Here is an 18,098-nt window from a genome sequence, read left to right on the forward strand (position 1 = left end):
GACGCGCCGCGCGCCGCACCGTCCCGCCCGCCAATCCGCGCGCCGCGCCGCCCCGCCCGCCAATCCGCGGAGGCGCCGCCGCCCCGCCCCGCTGCCCCCGCCAATCAGCGGAGGCGCCACCGCCTCGCCCCGCCGCGTCCACCAATCCGCGCCGAGGCGGGAAATTCTGATTTCCCTCCGCGGGCAGCGCCCCGCCCCGCCTTCCCGGCGTGCTGCGCGCGCGCGCCACGGCGCCCCCGGGCGGCCCGGGCCGGTGCTGCGGCCCCCCGCCCCTTCCCGGGCTGCCCCGGTGCCCTCGGGCCGGGCCCGCGCGCGGCCAATGGGAGCGGGGCCGCCGGGGTCGCTGACCGGGTGCCCCGCGGGGCAGGGCGGGAGCGGGGCCGAGCATGGGGAGCTGGCAGGACATGTCCCGGGAGGTACGGGGGGCCGCGCGGCGGGGGCGCGCGGCGGGGACGCCCTCCCCGCCGCCCGAGTCCTCACCGGCGCCGGCCGCGGCAGGAGCTGGAGACGCAGTACTCGCCCAGCCGCTGGTGCCGCCGCCTGGGCGCCGCCGCCGTCGTCGCGGCGCACGAGGAGGCGGTGGCGGCAGGTGAGCGGCGGGGACCGGGGACCGGGGACCGGGGCCGCCTGCCCGCCTGCCGCCGCTCACGGCGCGCCCGCAGGCACCGTCCGCGCGCGCGCCGCCGCGCGCACCCTCCTGCACGTGCCCTACGGCCCCGGCGAGCGCGAGCGCCTCGACCTCTACCTGCCCGCGGAGCCGCGCGCAGGTCGGTGCCGCCGCGCGGGACGGGGCCGCACGGCCGTTCCCCCCGTGTTGCCCGCTCACCCCGCGCCGCCCGCAGCCTTCCCGGCCCTCGTCTACATCCACGGCGGCTACTGGCAGTGCCTGAGGTGAGGGGGCTGCGTGCGGGGCCGCCCCGCGGTGCCTCCCGCCATGGGGACAGCGGCGTCGGACGCTGACATTGCCACGGGGCTCACGGCCTCCGCTCCGCAGCAAGGACGTGTCGGGCTTCGCGGCCCCCGCGCTGGTGTCGCGGGGCGTCGCGTTGGTGGCCGTGGGCTACAGCGTCGCTCCCCAGGGTAGGTGGCGGCCGCGGCGCCTGCGCCCCGTCGCCCGGGCCGGCCCCGCTCACCGTGCCGCCCCAGGACGCATGGATGAGATGGTGGCCCAGGTGCGGCGCAGCCTCGTCTTCCTGGTGCAGCGCTTCTCCCGCATCAGGTGGGCAGCGCAGGGCTCCGCACGGCGCCCGCAGCCCCCGGCCGCCGCCTGCGCTCCAGACAAGCGAACCCGTGACACCCGGGGGTGACATGCGGGTGGCTCTGCGCGGGGGCACCCGTGGCCGCCTGTGTGTGTGTGTCCCTTCCCTGCCGGGCAGGGACCGGCCGAGCGGCGCCTCGGGAGCCTCCCGCACCGGGTGTCCCCTGGCAGGAGCTGCTCACGGCTCCTTCTCCGCAGCGGCGTTTACCTGTGCGGACACTCCGCAGGGGCTCACTTGGCGGCCATGGTGCTGGCCACAGACTGGCCGAGTACGGAGTGACACCGGACATCAAAGGTAGCGGGCGCCCTGCGGAGACCCCGCTGCTCCGGGGGTGCCCCCTGTCCCGAGCAGCTGCCCAGGGCTGTGGGGACATGGGCAGAGGACCCTGCTCCACCCGGCCACGCGCCGCAGGAGCGGGATCCGTCCGTGCGGGGGGTGTCCAGGGCGCAGAGCCGGCCCCGTCTGCAGCGGGTAGAGCTGCGCGGGGCGACTGGCCTCGGCCGACTGCAGCAGCACAAGGGTTCGGGGTCCTCGGGCCGGGTACCCCCGGGTGTCCTGCGCCCCTCGGGCAGCTCCAGGGGCTGAGGCTGGATGGGACACACGGGACGTGGGAGCGGAGGCGCGTTCCCCGCGGGCAGGGCCGTTGCAGCGCCCGGGCAGCCCCGCGGCACCCGCCGGTGTCTGTGCCGCCAGGAGCCGTTCTGGTGAGCGGCGTCTATGACCTGGAGCCCCTTCTGCACACCTACGTGAACGAGGCGCTCAACATGAGCTGGTGCGTCTGCACGCGCTGGTGACAGTGACAGGGCACGGGCAGCGCGTGCAGACGTGCGCACGGCCTCCCGCTGAGGCCGCAGTGTCACCGTGGTGTCCCCTTCCCAGCGAGGTGGCCCAGAGGAACAGCCCATGCGGTGCGTGGGCGGCGCGGAGCCCGCGGCCTGCGCGGTGCTCGTGGCCGTGGCGCAGCACGACTCGCCCGAGTTCCGGCGCCAGTCGCGCGAGTACTGCGAGGTGAGCGGGGCACGGGGTGCCCGGCCCTGCGGGACGGGTCCCCCAGGCCTCGCAGGGCCGCCCCGGCGGGCAGGGGTCCCGCAGCCCCATGGGCGCGCGCTCCGCAGGCCCTGCGCTCGGCGGGATGGAGCGTCTCGCTGCTGGACCTCGCCGGCCTCGACCACTTCGACATCATTGAGAAGCTCTCGCAGGACACCTATATCCTGACGCAGGTGATCGCAGGGCTCCGGCGCGGCCCCGGCTGCTGCCCTCTGGCCACCAGCCCAGGAGGGCAGCGCTCGGGCAGACTGGCTGCCCTTCAATGCAGAGCAGGCGCCGGGCACCGTTCACAGGGTTCAGTTCCTCATTACAGGTGATTCTGAACATGATCTCAAGAGCTTGATTGCACGTTGCAAGCAAAGACGAGGCCTGCCCTGCTCCTGCTGCCACCTCTTCTCCTGCCAGTCCCCAGGCGGGCAGCAGGAAAGCCCCAGTTAGCACCAGCACTCTCAGCTGCTGCTGGTTTTGGGGGTCTTGCAGCAGGGCTGGCAGTGTTCAGGGGTCTGGAAGGCTGGATCATGAAGCTTGTTCCCTCTGCTTCCTTGACATGGCTTATTGCGAACGTAAAAATAAGCAGGCATGAGTGCTGCTTGGGTACAAACCCTCTTGGGCACGCGGAGCTGTGCGGAGCCACTGAGGGCAGACTTGAACTGGCACACGGGCAATTTCTGCCCCCAGGGCCCTGCTCTCACGGCCGGGCTCTCGGAGCAGGGGACACCTGCGCTCTGGGAAGGGCCCAGCTCTGTGCGCAGGCAGCGCCGGGAGCCTCCGGCTGGAAGTAACCAGCTCTGGAAGAACCAGGTGCTCCCCAAGGCTGCGGGAGGGAGATGGAGCCCAGGGTAGTGTTGGGCTGGGGATGCGGGAGGCTGCGGGGGCCAAGGGGGCTCGTCCTGGGGCTGCGGGGTCCCTATCGCGAGGCGGAGACACGTCCTGCGCGGCCGCGGCATGGACACGTCTTTATTGAGATCCCCGACGCCCCACGGCAGCAACGGGAGCCACGCGGAGCGCGCGGGGCTGCTCCTGCCCCGCATTGGGGCAGCTCTGCCCGCCGTCCTGCCCGACACCCTCCATGCGCTGCAGAGCTCCTGCGGGTCCTCGGGACGTGCCAGCCGCCTCCTGACCTGTCCCAGGATGCTGGGGCCAGGATGCCAGGGCGGGCTGGGTGCAGACGGTCGCGCGGCGCCGGGTCACGCGTGCCCGCGTCTCAGCTGCGCCCCGCTGGGCTCCCGGGAGCGGCGCCCCGGCCCGGCCGCTCCTGGCACTTCCTCAGCACGAAGCGCAGCTTGTTCGTGGCCAGCTCGGTGTCGCGGGCGGACACGTCGCAGTGCCAGACCGCGCGCAGCGAGCGCGCCGACCAGGGCGAGAGCAGCACGCTGACCGCGTGGCCCGTCTCGGCCACCTCCTCGTCGCTCACCGCCTGCATGCGCACGCACAGCTCCGCGGGGGACGGCCAGGCCCCCCTCATGGTCACCATCACCATGTTGGTCTCCACCGCCGCGAGGCCGACGGAGCAGAGGGGCGAGTCCAGCTCCTGGACATCTGCGGGGATGCAGGATGTTGGTCTGGGCTCCAGCACAGGGCACTCCGGATGGGAGCTGGTCCAAGGCTGAGAGAAGGGACAGGGCTGGGTTCCCAGGTGCGAAGGAGTCCTGCTCCCGCATGTCTAGGCATGGATGAGTCCTGTCCCGCATATCCAGGCACGGAACATGCCTGGCTCCGACATGTCCGGGCATGGAGTGATCCTGCTCCTGCACATCCAGGCACGGAGCAGTCCTGCTCCCACATGTCTGGGCATGGAGTGATCCTGCTCCCCGCACATCCAGGCACGGAGCAGTCCTGCTCCCACATGTCTGGGCACGGAGTGATCCTGCTCCCGCACATCCAGGCATGGAGCAGTCCTGCTCCTGTGCGTCTGGGCATGGAGTGATCTTGCTCCTGCACATCCAGGCATGGAGCAGTCCTGCTCCCACATGTCTGGGCACGGAGTGATCCTGCTCCTGCACATCCAGGCACGGAGCAGTCCTGCTCCTGTGCGTCTGGGCATGGAGCAGCCCTGCATCCTGTGCCCGGGCAGTGCAGGACCCGCGGGCAGCACGTGCCACCTGCGCAGTACGAGCTCTGCAGCCGGGCCGGGGCCGGGTACCTTGTGCGAAGCGGCGGGCGTTGCGGTGGTCGCGGCGCAGCACGGCCCCGGCGCGCTGCAGCCCCAGGCGGGCAGCGGCCGCCAGCACCCCAGCCTGCCGCAGGCCGCCCCCCAGCAGCTTCCGCGCGCGCCAGGCCTCGGCCACGAGCTCCCTGCGCCCGGCGAGCACCGCTCCGGCCGGAGCGCCCAGGCCCTGCGGGGGCCGGAGGGGCTGCTGAGCTGCGCGGGGAGCTGCCGCATCCCTGGGGGCTCTCCCCATCCCTGCCCCGTCCCGCTGCTGAGCTGAGCGCTTGTCCCCCGAGTCATAGAATCATAGAATCATAGAATGCTTAGGGTTGGAAGGGACCTCTAGAGGTCATCTAGTCCAACCCCCCTGCATACGCAGGGTCACCTAGAGCACGTGGCACAGGGCTGCATCCAAGCGGGTTTTGAAGATCTCCAGAGAAGGAGACTCCACAACCTCTCTGGGCAGCCTGTTCCAGTGCTCTGTCACCCTCACTGTTAAGAAATTTTTCCTTAAGTTCCTGTGGAACTTTTGGTGCTTCAGTTTCCGGCCATTTCCTCTAGTCCTATCAGTGGCCACCACTGAAAAGAGACCAGCACCATCCTCTGCACTCCCTCCCTTGAGGTACTTATATACACTGATTAGATAAATACACTGATTAGATAGAGTCCCTGCCCTGAGGGTGCCCCGCACCTTGGAGAAGCACAGGGACACGGAGTCGCAGTGCTGGGCGATGCGCGCGGGCTGCACGCCCTGGGCCACCGCGGCGTTGAGCAGCCGCGCGCCGTCCATGTGCACGCGCAGCCCGTAGCGCTCAGCGAGCCGGCGCACCTGGCAGGGCAGAGCGGCCGGGCTGGCGGGGCAGCGGCCGGGCGCCCAGGGGGCTGCCGCGTCCACGGAGCCACCGCAAGGGCCGCCGTGACCACGGGGCCACCGCAAGGGCCGCCGCGACCACGGAGCCACCGCAAGGGCCGCCGTGTCCGCTGAGCCGCCCCGTCTGGCGCGAGGGCACCTCGCCGGGGCTCCCACCTGCTGCAGGTAGGAGAGGGGCAGCGCGCGGCCGCCCGCCGAGCTGTGCGTGTTCTCCAGGCACACGAGCTCGGGCCGCGGGTGGTAGCGGCTGCCGTGGGCCTGGCGGATGGCGGATTCCAGCTGCTCCAGGTCCAAGGTGCCATCGGGCAGCTCCGGCAGGGCCTGGGAGTGGACCCCGGCCACCTGCGCGGGGAGCCGGTGAGTGTGCGAGCGGGACCAGAGCCCTGGGGTGCCCCCGGCCCTGCGGCCACCCGCGCTCCCCACTGCAGCGCGCGGAGGGGAGCGGGTCCGGCAGCGCCAGCACCCACCTGGGCCGCGCCGCCCTGCTCGTAGACGTGCAGATGGGCCTCCTGCCCCACCAGGAGCTGGGCCCCGCGGCGCTGGCAGTGGCACATCACTGGTGCAGGGAGCAGCGGTGAGGGCAGCGCAATGGGGCGACCCTGCAGTGCTTGCGACCTGCGGCCCTGCAGGGCCCTGCACCCGTGCCCTCCTTGCAGTGGGTCACGGAATGGGGGAGCTCAGGCAGGCGTGGGGGGACAGGAGCCCCCCGGGAGCCCCCTGGTCTCATGCACAGGGCCGCAGCTGGAAGGGAGCCCACCCTGCGACTCCCCACGTGCTCGCTGCGGGGCACGGGCGGCCCGGGCGAAGGTCGGCGGCGCGGTGCGCTCACCCGCAATGAGGTTGGCCATGGTGGCGGTGGGCACGAACAGCGCGTCCTCCATCCCCAGCACCCGGGCAGCCACTTGCTGGAGCTCTGCGGGGCCAGGACAGAGGGGACGGGCTGCGGTGGCGCTCGGGGGTCCAGCGGGGACCCGCGCGGGACGGCGGCTGCTGGCGCTCCCGGCTGCCGGCCCGGGGGGGCGCCCCGCGCTCACCGTTCACCGTGGGGTCCTCGCCGTAGTCGTCGTCCCCGACGGCGGCGCGGGCCATGGCGCGGCGCATCCCCGCGCTGGGCCGGCTCACCGTGTCGCTGCGCAGGTCCACAACGCGCACGGGCCCCGCGACGGCACCGGCACCGGGGCGGGCAGGGCCGCCGGGGGGGCTCCGCCGGGGGCCGCCCCGCAGCGCCCGCCCCGGCCCCGCTCCCGGCGCCGTCCCCGGCCCCGCCGCGGGCCGGGCCCGGCGCAGCGCAGCCCCCGCGCCGCGGGCCGCCAGCATCGCGACGCCGCCGGCACCGGGGCCGCCCCGCGCCCCCCCGCTCCCCCCCGCCGCCGCAAGGGCTCCCGGGGCGCGTAGTCCGCGCGGGCTCCGCCTCGCCGCCCGCCGGAGCGGGGCCGGAGCGGGGCCGGAGCTGCCGTCCCGCCGCGCTCCCTTTCGCCACCTGCCCCCGGCCCTGGGTCCCTGCCCGCCCCTCGGCCGGGCCCCTCCTCGGCGGCGGCTGCCGGGGCCCCCCCGCGGTCCCGGGGAGCCTGGACCCCCACGACCCGTCCCCGGGAGCCGGGTGCCAGCAGCCCAGGGGCCTTTCCCGGGTGGAAGGTGGTGCGTGGGGCCACGGGTGGGCTCTGTTGGGGGCCCTGAGCCTGGGGCTCTGCAGCACCCGGTCCTGCCCTGGCTGCTGCCCGTGGCGGGAGCTGTTGAGTCCCAGAGGGACCCGATCTGCCTGGGGGGCTGCCCATGACGCAGCCCTGGCCCCCGTGGTGCGGCTGCAGCTCCCCGGGAGCTCCGGTCCCCAGCGCAGCCCTGGCCCCTGGCACTCGCTCATGCCCAGGAGCCTCTGGCGGGTCCCACTCGTGTTTGTCCTGCTCACACGGGGCTGCCCGGGCGCACGGCTCCCCACGGCCACAGCCGCTGTCAGCCCTGATGGCGCGGGAGCCATAAACACTCCTTCCCAGAGACGTGTCTTGCACGCGGGGCCACATGTTAACAGTTTTTCTTTATTTACTGCCTCCATTTCCTCTTTGTTCCAGGAACTTGTCCTCCAACTTCAAGCTGCTCATGATTAGGCAAAAAGGCCTCTAATCTCCCCGATCTGATTTACCGGCACTGAGAGCAGTTGCTTCCCGTTACTGGCCCTGGACCCGGGAGCGCAGCCGGCCGCGCTGCTGGCTCCCCTCGCGCGCCGCTCCTCCCGCTGCCCGGCGCACGTGCCGCTTCCCAGCAGCTTCCTCTGCCAGTAAGCGCGGGCCGGGCTGGGCCGGGCCGGGCCAGGACGCTGCCCGGGGCAGGATGCTGCCCGGGGCCGGGGATGGGGCCAGGACGGCTCCCAGGTGCTTCCCACGCTCCGGCTGCCCCACGGCCACCGCGTCCCTGTGGCTCCTCGGCTGCTGCCGCCGTGACCTGTGCCGGGCAGCGCCGTCCTCGTGTCGCTGACTGTGCTGCCACCACCTGCCTGGCGTCCCCGCGGCTCCCGCGCGGGCACCGCTCGTGGCGGTGCTGCTGCGATGCCCTCCCTGAGGCTAAAATTAGCGGCTGGGCCGGGGCGCTGGAGCGGCGCCACGTCCCGCCGGGGGGATCGGGTTTCCCTGCGCCCTCCCCGGCGCGGCAGCTGGCAGCGGCGCGGGGCGATTCCCGGAGCCGCTCGGACCCCCCTGCTCCGGCGCCGCGGGAGCCGCGGGGAGCCCGGCGCGGCCCCGGCCCCCCGCGGCTGCGGCTCGCGGCCTCCCGCCCACCCGCTCCTGCCAGCCCCGTCCGCAGGGGCCCGCGCTGGGGCCGTACTCGAGAGCGGCTGGGCCGGCTGCCCTGGGGACATGTGGCCAGGGACTCACGGGACACGCACCCAGGACGCAGGAGGGCTGCACGGCAGGGCAACTCCGTCCCCGGGCATCAGGAGCTGCTGCCGGTGCCTGGCTCCGGGCAGAGCTCCCAGGGCTTTGGGGGGTCCTGAGTGACCCTGTTCCAAAAGTGTGGGGGGATCCACGTGCTGCTCCGCTGCAGCAGGCCTGGCTGCACTGGGGCCTGGCTGCATGGGCACAGCTGGAGCAGGGGAGGGGCCTTTGCTGGATCACGGTACCGCCGTGCAGCGCTCTGGGTCCGGCCGCGTGGGGCCCCGGGGCGCCCCGTGCGTGGGGTCGTGGTCACCATGCGCTTGGCTCGGGGTTTCCTCCTGCAGCCGGGCCCGGCTGTTTGCTCTGGGGGATCCCTCATCCCATGGGCTGTGTGCTGGGAACAGCGGGGACCCGCCTGGGAGCCGGGCCGTGCCGGGGCCGTGCCAGGTCCGCGCCAGCCCCGTGCAGCCCAGCGACCGGGACGGTGCCGCCCGGCTGCCCGTGTCCAACGCCTGGCGCCGGCGGCCGGTGCGCACATGCCGGGGCGCCCGGCTCCCTCGCTCTGCAGGACGCCGTCCCGCTGCAGCCTGGCCCGGGGCCGCGGCCGCTCCGCGCTGCGGGCGCCGCGGGGCCCGTGCGGCGCCCGGCCGAGGGGCCGCGCGAGCGACCTGCCGGCCGGGGCTGCGCCGTGACCCCTCCCTGCTGCCCTCCCTGCGCCGGCAACAACTTTTCCAGTAAAACCGCTGCAGAAATCCCTGCTTCCCGACAGGCCCGCCCCTCGGCCGCGGGGGGGGCCCTCTGCACGCTTAACCCTTCCCCGCCGGGCGCAGGTGGCAGCCGCGCGGCCAGCGCCAGCCCGGGGCACGTGCTGCGAGCCCGAGCCGGGAGGCAATGGCCGCTTGCCAGGAATGCATCAGGGCCAGGGTGCCCCGGGCGGCCCGTGCCCTGGGTGCCCGTGGCGGTGCTGTGCCGAGGGGGCCGAGGATCCCGTGCCGAGGGGGCCGTTTGTGCCGTGGCGCTGCTGTGCCGAGGGTGCCGGGTGTCCCGTGGCAGCGCCGTGCCGAGGTGCAGAGTATCCCCGGCCGAGGGTGCCGCGTGTCCATGGCGCTGCCGTCCTGCACGTGGGGATCTGTGTGCGCGGCGGATCTCGCGCACCCCAGGGACCCTCGGGCACCCGGGAGGGATCCGTCTGGGATGGAGCCTCTGGATGCGTGATCCCAGCCAGCCCAGTGTCCTGCTGCAGAGCGAGGGCCAGGCCGGGAGTCGAGGCAGGAGCCGCACGGGGCCATCGGTGCCGCCGTCGGTGCCGCCGCCGGTTCTGCTGCCCCCGTCCCCGCTGGCGGCCGCGCGGCCCGGCCAGCGCGGAGGAAAGCGCTGCGAGTGTTTGCTCCGTGGCCCGAGATGAATAATTGAGAGGCCTTTGAGGAGAATTAATTAGCCCGTTTATTGGCAGTAAATGCTCTTCTGCAGATGATGAAGTAGATCCTGAGCCACAGGTGGGGCAGGCGGATGCAGGTCGCTGAGGCTGCGCTGGGGCCGGGGCTGATCCGGCACCTGCGCTCCCAGGGCTCCTGGAGCTGGGAATTCCCACGTGGGAATCCAGGCATGGGCGGGAGCAAGGGCACGTGGAGCGGGCAGGGCTGCACGGAGTGTCCCCGTGTCCCCCGCGGTCACTAGCCTGGCCACAGAGCTCTGTCCCCGCGGTCCCTGCTCCCTCCTGGCTTGCAGCCCTCCCCAGGGCTGTCCCTGTGCCAGCCCAGTCGTGTCCCTGCGCCCCCTTCGCTGTGGCCGTCCCGGTGGTGCCAGCCCAGGGCTCGTGCCCTGCACCTCCTCCTCCTCCTCCTCCTCCCCTGGGTGTGAGGGGAAGGGCCGTGCGTGGCCAGAAATGCTTAAACAAGGATTTCCTTGTTGCCGCATGAGCTGTTTGCCTTGCTCCCAGGCCAGCCGTTAATGAGGTTTGGCAGGAGGCGCTGGCAGCCCCAGCCATCGGATTTCTATAAATCACCGCGGCGCAAACGCACGGAGCTCGCGGCGCTGGGCTGCGCGGGGCCCGGCGCCTCGGGGCAGGGGGACCCTCGGGGGGACGGCGGTGGCGGGGAGGCCGCGGCGCTGCTCTCGGCTCGAGGGGCGACGCTCGGAGCTTCGCCGGCGTCGGGGCGGTTGCGCCTGGCGGAGCGGCCCCGGCGCGGGGCATCCGCGCGGCCCCGTCACGGCCGCGGCCCCGTGTCCTCCCCGCGGTGCCACACGTGGCGTCCCCCGTCCCCAGGGCCCTGCGGCCGGCATGCAAAGCAGGGCAGGCAAATTACCCGGCCCTCCGGGAAGCAGCCGCTCGGCCGCGGCTGGTGGCGACGGCCGCGGCAGCGGGTGGCTGCCGGGAAGCAGCGCCGTGGTCGCCGGAGCCGCCCGCATGGCCGGCGCGGCCCAGGGGCTGCAACGGTGGCACCGGGTGTCCCCAGGGCTCCTGCCCCGCGCTCTCTGTCCCGCAGAGGGTCCCAGGCTCGGGTGCCTCGGGATGTGGCAGGCGCAGGGTGGGTGGCCCTGTCCCTGGCGGATGGGACACGGTGCTACCAGCAGCGCCCAGCCCGGGCGGCTACATGGGAGGCTGCGTGGAGCAGGCGCCGCGCGGACGTCACCGTTGCGCGTTTTGCTCTGTGGCACTTTGTCCCAGACGGGAGGCACCAGGAAGTGGGACCTGTTGTCTCAGGTCCTGCAGCAGCGCGTGGGGCTGGCGTGGGGGCAGCCAGGGCACCGGGGCTGCTTGTTCTCTGCTCCGCGGGCTGTGGTGGGACCGGCTGGGCTGCCCTCGTTCCATGGAGCAGCTGCGGTGCCGGAGCCCCCATCCCGCATGGAACGAGGCCGAGCCCCCGTGCCGGGTGCCTGTGCCAACCCTGGGGACAGGGGATGCTCTGGACTGGGCACCACTGGGCTCTGCCGCAGGGTGGCACCTGCCCATGCTGGGACACCTGGGTCGGTGCCGCCCGGGACCCCCAGCACGTCCTGCATCCCGGGACCCGGAGGCTCGTCCCCCTTCCCACCGCTGCTCCTTGGCGCTTGCCCGGCACGGCACGGGCTGCCCCGCTTCCCTCCGGCCGTTTCGAAATTGCTCTGCTCTTACGGAAAAGCCCCCGGGCAGGATTCCTGCGCCCGGTGATTCACGGCGCGCCGGGAGCAGGCGCGGGGCCGCAGGAAGCCCTCCCGGGCGGGCTGCGCACGCGAGGGGCCGCGGGGCCCGGCTCTGCCGGGGCCGCCGCGCTGCAGCCGGGGCCCAGGTGCCGGGGGCCCCTTCCCGCCGGGCGGCCGCGCGGGACGGCCCCTTCCAGGAAGCCTGCGCGAGGGCAGCCAGGCTGCGCCGTTCCCGACAGCTGCTCTGGTTTTAATAACAGCAAATCAATGGATGCCCGATTCCGGCCAGAGCGGCCGCGCGGCGCCCCGTGAGCCCCGCGGACACCCGGCGTGGGGCGCAGCGGGGCGAGCGCCGCCGGTCCCGCTGCCCGCAGCACCCGCTGCCCCGTGCTGCCCCTGCGGCGCCTGGCCCCGCTGCCCACGGTGCCGGCCCCGCTGCCCGTGCAGGTGCCGCGCGGGGCTGCGCCGCGGCCGGGCACCCGCAGCTGCCGCCAGCTGCTGCCGTCGCTGCGCGGGCCGTGATTCAGCCCCCTCCCCGCGGGGTTGCACAAGGCTCCGCGCTCGCCCTGCGCTTGTTTTGAGAACAGATTAGTCACAGCTCTGAGCTGGCTTCCAGCAAACAGCTCCGCGGCACCATGGAAAAACGAGAAGAGCCGAGTGATGAGTCAGCAGGGCTCCCGCCCGGACGGTGCCCAGGGTCCCGCTGCCGCCCGGCCCGATGGGGACCACCCGGCACGGGGCAGCGGGGAGGCTGCGCACGGGCCGCATGGGGCTCCGTGTCCCCTCCGTTGCACCATGCCGGGCAACGGTGCTGGGTGCCCCACGTGCCACCATGGACACATTGGAACCGCTGCCAGGGAAGAGCAGCGGGGTTGACCATGCGGGAGGAAAGCGCCCGCATTCCCCTCGGGCCCGCGGGATCACCCGGTGCCGCTGGCCCCGGGCGCTGCAGCCGCGGTGCCCGTGCGCAGCGTGGCGGGGCCGGTGCCGGCGCTGGGCGCGCGGCCCGCGCGGGACCCGCCGCGAGCGCCGGCCGGGGAGCCTGCGGCCGCATCGCCCCAGCAACGCGGCTGTTTGGGACCGGCCTCCCAAATGTCAGGGCTTTCTGCAGGCTCCAGCAGCTGCCGCCGGGATGAAAACTTCCCCGGTCGCCGCGGCAACGGAGCAGGAGGGATTTTTCCATTCCAAACATCTGCCTCTGGCTGCGGCGCCAGCGCCCGGCCCGGGCGGGCTGGGGGCAGCGGCCGCCGTGTCCTGGCCCACGAGTGGGGCTGGGAGCTCTGCTCCCCGCTCCCCGCCAGCTCCGTGGGGCTGGTGCGGGGTGCCGGGGGCAATGGTGCATGTGGGGCACAGGGATGCATGGGTGTCTGGGGCACGAGGGGTGCCCGGCATGGGGGCAGCGCGTGGGGTGGCCCTGCCGGGACAAGAGCCAAGGCGGTAGCGGCTGTTTGGATGCAGCGGGTTCGGACGCAGCCCCCTGGCCCGGCTGTGCTGGCCAAAGCAGCGGGCGGCCCCTGCAGAGGCTCCTGCGCCCACCAAGGCCAGCGTGGCCAGGCCACCGGCTCCTGCTTGCCCAGGGCAAGGGCAGCGCCTGGGGCTGGGGCCGAGCGGGGCTGTGACCACGGCTGCTCCGGCTCCGCTCACGGGACAAGTGAGGAATTGGCAGCTGCAGCCCCGCGGCTCCCGCCGGAGCTGCTGCAACAGACGGTTCCTGTGGAGACACAGGGTTTCCCGCTGCCTCCTGCACCCAGGACAACCCGGAGCAGCCAAGGGGGCCGTGGGGCTGTGCCAGGGGGCTGTGCAATGGGGTCCATGCCATAGGGCTGTGCCGTGGGGTTGTGCCGTGGGGCAGTACCGGGGGGCCGATGCTCCAGCAGCGATGCCAACGCTGCCCCGATCCGGCCGCTGACAGCAGCTTGTCCAGCAGCCGGGCCCAAAGGTGCTTCCTGGCACCGCATGCGCCGGGCGCGGAGGGGCCGCGGCTGCGGCTGGCGGAGGACGTGCCACGTCCGGGGCAGGTGGTGCCATTTACAGTAACTCCCCGGCTGTGCTCGGCCCTTTCCTGCATCCGTCCGGGAAGCGCGCGGAGGACGTGGGAACGGCGGCAGCGGAAGCACGTGGGGCTGCGCTGCGGGACAGGGCCCTGGCATCGCCCTGGTGGGCGCTGCGTCCCGGCAGGAGCGGGGAGCAGAGCGGGGCAGGGATCCATGCGAGGCTCCGCGGCGGTGCCGGCGGCAGCAATCGCTGCCGTTTCCTCCCGGGAAAACCGCGCTGGTCCCCGCCGCAGCCAGCGCTTCCTGCGCCCCGGCCGCGCTGCGGGCACAGAGCTGCCGGTCCCGCCGGGAAGCAGCTGTGGTGGGAAGCACCCGGCCGGGATGCAGTCCCTGGGACGGGGCTGCAGCTCGGACCCTGCCCAGGCCGTTGTCGCACCTGGAGGCGCCGGGGCCTGGGCCACAGGTGCAGCGAGTTGTGCCCGTCCTCGGCGCAGCCCCGAGGGGGCTCTGCGCGGGGCGGTTCTGCTCTCCCTTGCTGGGCTCCTTCGCAGAAGCGACGCTGCCCGGTGCAATTTCCTGGCACCGCGTCCCCCCCGCACGGGGGAAGTGCATTGACCAAGACGAGCGCCGGCTGCGGCCGCTTCCCGCGCCGGCGCCTCCTGCTCTCCTCGAGCGCCGGAGCCCGGCCACATCCCCCCCGGGGCCCCACCAGGGCCTGGGAACGGCGTTCCCTGCTCCCGAGCGATCCCGCTCCTGCCGGCCCTGCTCCTTGTCCAGGGCTGCTGGGTGAGCTGGGCCCCTCCTGTCTACGTAACGGGCCGCGGCCGCGCGGCCGTCCCAGGGGAGCGAGCGCTCCGCGAAGCCCCGGCAGGGATTTGCCCCCGGCCAGTGCGTCACGGCCGCTGCCTTGGGCAGCTTCCAAGCAAGCGGCGGCTCTGGCGGCGCTTCCCGGACTCTCCGAGTCAGCAGCGATTGCGGCAGCGACGCGCGGGCTGAGGCAAGAGGGAAGCGGCGCCCGCGCGGCCGCGAAGCCCTCGGGGCGCCCGGAGTGGGGGCAGCCGGGGCTGGGGGCCCGTGGGGCGATGCTGTGACGGGACCGTCCCCCGGGACCCCCCGCCATCCGAGGGAGGCACCCGTGTCCTGCAGGGACTCGTTGCCTTTCTGGGCCCGGGGGGTCAGAGGGAGGCACCGCCGCTCCCGAGGGCTGGATGCTCCCAATGCCCCTGGCTGCTGCTTCCCCCGGGCGCTCCGGGAGCTGGGGAACCTCCCGGTTCTCCCACCGCAGCCGCCCTGGGGCAGGGGCTGGAGCAGGGCGGGCGGCACCCCCGGCACCGGCTGGAGCTGCCGACGCCGTGCGGAGCAACGCGGTGCGGCACGGACGGGTGCGGCGCAGGGCGGCGGGATGCAGGACAGTGCAGCGGGATGCAGCACGGTGGAGTGCAGAGGGATGCAGCGCGGTGGAGGACAGGGCAGCGGGATTTAGGACAGGGCAGCAGGATGCAGGACAGGGCAGCGGGGTGCAGGACACGGCAGTGGGGTGCAGCATGGTGCAGGACAGGGCAGCAGGACGCAGGACAGGGCAGCGGGATGCAGCACGGCGGAGTGCAGAGGGGTGCAGCGCGGTGCAGGACAGGACAGCGGGGTGCAGGACAGGGCAGAGGGGTGCAGCATGGTGCAGGACAGGACAGCAGGACGCAGGACAAGGCAGCAGGACACAGGACAGGGCAGCGGGGCACAGGACGGCAGTGGGGCGCAGGACAGGGCAGCGGGATGCAGGACAGCAGAGTGCAGAGGGGTGCAGCGCGGTGCAGGACAGGGCAGCGGGGTGCAGCACGGCACAGCAGGATGCAGGAGAGCACCGCGCGGTGCAGCAGGATGCAGGAGAGCACCGCATGGCACAGCGAGACGCAGGAGAGCACCGCGCGGTGCAGCGGGGGGCTCGCCGGGGGTGTGGTGGTGACCCGGGGCCTGGCCGCAGGCAGAGCCACGGCAGGGCCTGGCCAGTGGCCACCCGCGCCGGGACATTCCTCGCATAGCTCCGGCGGGTGCCGGGCCGGCTGCGCCAGCTTCCTGGCAGCTCGCGAGCAGCTGCCCCGCGCGACGCACTGAAATAGCCACGGAGGCTCCCGCGAGGCTGCGGATGCGGCTCCTTCCCACGCCGGATCGGGTGCCCGGGTGCCTCCCCACGGCACAGCCGGGCTGCGGGTGCCCGGATGCAGCTGCATCCCGCACTGAGGAGCGCTCTGCCCGGAGCCACGGCGGGAGGCACTGGCACCGAGCACACGGGGCCCCGCTGCTATGCGGCCGCACAAACCACATTGGGGAGGGGGAAGTCTTTAAAAAATAGTGCTCTTTATTATAAATTATGGAAACCTTTCCTTTCTGAATATAAATATAAATATGTGCAAAGTTTTGTCCAAGTTTTGGTTTCATTGAATATTTCAAGCATGGTTTGCTCAGCCTGCGAGGCTGGAGGTGAAGGTGGAATCTTTATAAAAGACAGTGATCCGCGGCTGCCTGTAAACATCCCTTTGGGTAGAAAAAACAGAAAAAGGCAGAAAAACCCAGCCGCTTCTCCAGGCGGGCATGAGGTGCTGCATCCCAGGAGCTCCCACGCTGCGATGATGGACATTGCGGTCCTGCCCGCGGTCCCCGGGGTCCGGACGTCGCTTCCCATCAGACTCGCGGCTCCGGGAGCATCATGACACGGCGCCTCCGGACGTGTGCAGCGACCCGGGGCACAGGCAGGAACGTTAAGGCTTTCGTCCCGGGAAACGGCACCGGGGAAAAGGCAGCGGCTCCGGGCCGGCGCGGAAGGAGCTCCCCCCGCGAGGAGGCAGCAAGAGGTAGCGCCGCACAGGGCAGCGCCGCGGCCGGGAGCGCTCGGCCACCGCCTGCACGCGGGGCCCGGCTCCGCCGCGGCGCGCGGGCGCCTTCCCGGCGCGGCCCACGTGTCCGTCCGGCGGGGGCAGCCCGGCCGTCCCCGGGCCCCCGCTCTTGTGCTTGTCGCCTGCCCCCCAGGCCCTAGAGGGGGGCATCGTATTGGTCCAGGAACTCCTTGATGGGCCCGGGCAGCTGCGTGAGCCGCTCGTAGGCCTCCAGGTGCCCGTTGACGGTCTTGCGGCAGAGGTGCTGCAGCGTGGAGACGCTGGAGGAGAGCGGGCGGCTCAGCACGAGCGGGATCTTCTCGCCGCCCGAGTAGATGTAGTAGGTGCGGCGGGGGCGCTCGGGGCCGGCGCACGGCGCGGGCGGCATGTAGTGGTGCACCAGCTTGAGCACGCAGTCGAAGCGCGGCGCGGGCTGCCCGCCGCGCGGGTCGCTCTGCAGCGAGAAGCTGCCGCCCTCGCACTGGATGCGCAGGTTCTTGGTGCCCGACTCCGTCTTGACGCTGAGGGTGAAGAAGTGCCGCTGGTCGGAGCTGTCCCTGATGAGGAAGGTGCCGGCGGGCTCGGCGCTGAGCAGCACGTTGGCCTCGCCGCCCGTCACGGTGCTCCAGTAGAAGCCGCTCTCCTGCAGCTTGCGCACCGTGTTCACCACCAGCTGGTACTCGCTCTTGGAGCTGAACGTCTTGAGGCGCAGGCTGGCGTCCAGGCTGCCGGCGCGGCTCATCCCGGCGGCGGGCAGCTTGCTGTGGGTGACCATGGCGCAGGGAGCCAGCGTGGCCGCGCGGCTCCGCCGGGAGCGGCTGCTACAGCATCACCTGCGGCAGAGACGGCGCTCAGCACCGCGGCACGGCCACCGGCGCCCCGTGACACCCCCCCGGGGACCACCGCCCCGCCTCCCCCCCCCCGGCACCCCGTGACACCCCCCCGTGACACCCCCCGGGCACCGCGGCCCCGTGTCCCCTCCTCGGGGACATCTGGCTCCCGAGGACACTGCAACTCCGCATCCCCCCTCGGCGGCACCCGGCGCTCCTGGGCGCTGCTGCTCCGTGTCCCGCCCCAGGGACACCCTGTCCCCGGACGCCTCGCTATCGCCCCCGGGGACGCCCGCTTCTCCGGGGGCGCCGCTGCCCCGCGCTTCCCCGAGGGCGCCCGGTGCCGGGGGCGCCGCTGTCCCCGTGTCGCCCCCGGGGACACCCGGCTTGAGGGCATCGCGGCTCCGCGTCCACCCGCGAGCCCGATCTGCAGAGTCCCCCGTGTCCCCGCGGGACACCCGCTGCCCGGGTCGCCGCGTCCCCCCTCTCCCCCCGTGTCCCCCGGTTCGGGCGCGCGCCGGGGCTGCCGACGGTACCTGGGCGCGGAGCGGAGCGGCGCGGGCTGGAGCGCGGCGGAGCTGCCGGGGCCGCCCGCGGAGGCCTCTTATAGCGGGCGAAGCGCCCGCCCTCGGCTTCCAGGAACCGCGCGGCTTCTTGTAACGCGGCCCGGCGCCCGCGGCCCCGCCCGGCGCGGCCCGGCCCGGCTCGGCCCGGCGCCAGCCACCGCCGGCCCATTCCGGGCAGCGCGGCCGCCCCCTCCCGCTCCTCCTGCCCCGCTTTCCTGCTAACCAGAGGTGAGTCCCGGGACACCGGCCGCCCCCTCGGGGCGCCCCGGGGTGTCCGTCCCCGTCCCCGCCGGTGTCGCCGGGAGCCCCGAGGGGGGCTGGAGTCGCCCGTTCACGGAGCCACCCAGGCCCCCCCGTGTCGCCCCGGGCGCTCCCGCCCCCCCCCCACCCCCCCGGGGCTCCGGGAGCGCCGGGGGGGGGGGCGGCGGGAGCGCCCGGGGAGGCCCCGCCCCTCGCCATGACCCCGCCCCTCGCGATGGCTCCGCCCCTCGCGATGGCCCCGCCCCTGGCGGCGGCGGGCGCGTCGCC

General features: G+C 73.4%; 3 protein-coding genes across 3 annotated transcripts; 1 reads left to right on the forward strand and 2 right to left on the reverse strand.

The window, feature by feature from the left end:
• The first annotated feature begins 386 nt into the window (after positions 1-386).
• On the forward strand, positions 387-2,682 carry AFMID (arylformamidase). The gene is given in 13 exon segments (XM_088535866.1): positions 387-416; positions 499-589; positions 663-767; positions 843-891; positions 995-1,080; positions 1,147-1,219; positions 1,457-1,521; positions 1,524-1,553; positions 1,953-2,031; positions 2,139-2,176; positions 2,179-2,267; positions 2,375-2,479; positions 2,620-2,682. Coding segments are annotated over 13 exon segments (870 nt in total). The 3' UTR covers positions 2,650-2,682.
• Positions 2,683-3,510: 828 nt separating this feature from the next.
• LOC148592061 (uncharacterized) lies at positions 3,511-6,478 on the reverse strand. The gene is made up of 7 exons (XM_088535833.1): positions 6,361-6,478; positions 6,156-6,239; positions 5,794-5,882; positions 5,483-5,668; positions 5,147-5,284; positions 4,450-4,642; positions 3,511-3,845 (listed from the first exon to the last, which is right to left on the reverse strand). Exons 1-7 carry the CDS (start codon positions 6,425-6,427, stop codon positions 3,511-3,513), a joined length of 1,092 nt encoding a protein of 363 aa, XP_088391959.1. The 5' UTR covers positions 6,428-6,478.
• A 9,848-nt stretch (positions 6,479-16,326) lies between these two features.
• SOCS3 (suppressor of cytokine signaling 3) lies at positions 16,327-17,004 on the reverse strand. Its single transcript, XM_088535845.1, has one exon. The coding sequence runs from the start codon at positions 16,947-16,949 to the stop codon at positions 16,332-16,334; it is 618 nt and encodes a 205-aa protein (XP_088391971.1). The 5' UTR covers positions 16,950-17,004; the 3' UTR covers positions 16,327-16,331.
• Positions 17,005-18,098: the final 1,094 nt, after the last annotated feature.

This window comes from Tinamus guttatus, unplaced genomic scaffold (assembly GCF_059628265.1).
Source record: "Tinamus guttatus ecotype Peru unplaced genomic scaffold, ASM5962826v1 Tinamus_guttatus_pri_ptg000649l, whole genome shotgun sequence".
NCBI classification, from domain to species: Eukaryota; Metazoa; Chordata; class Aves; order Tinamiformes; family Tinamidae; genus Tinamus; species Tinamus guttatus.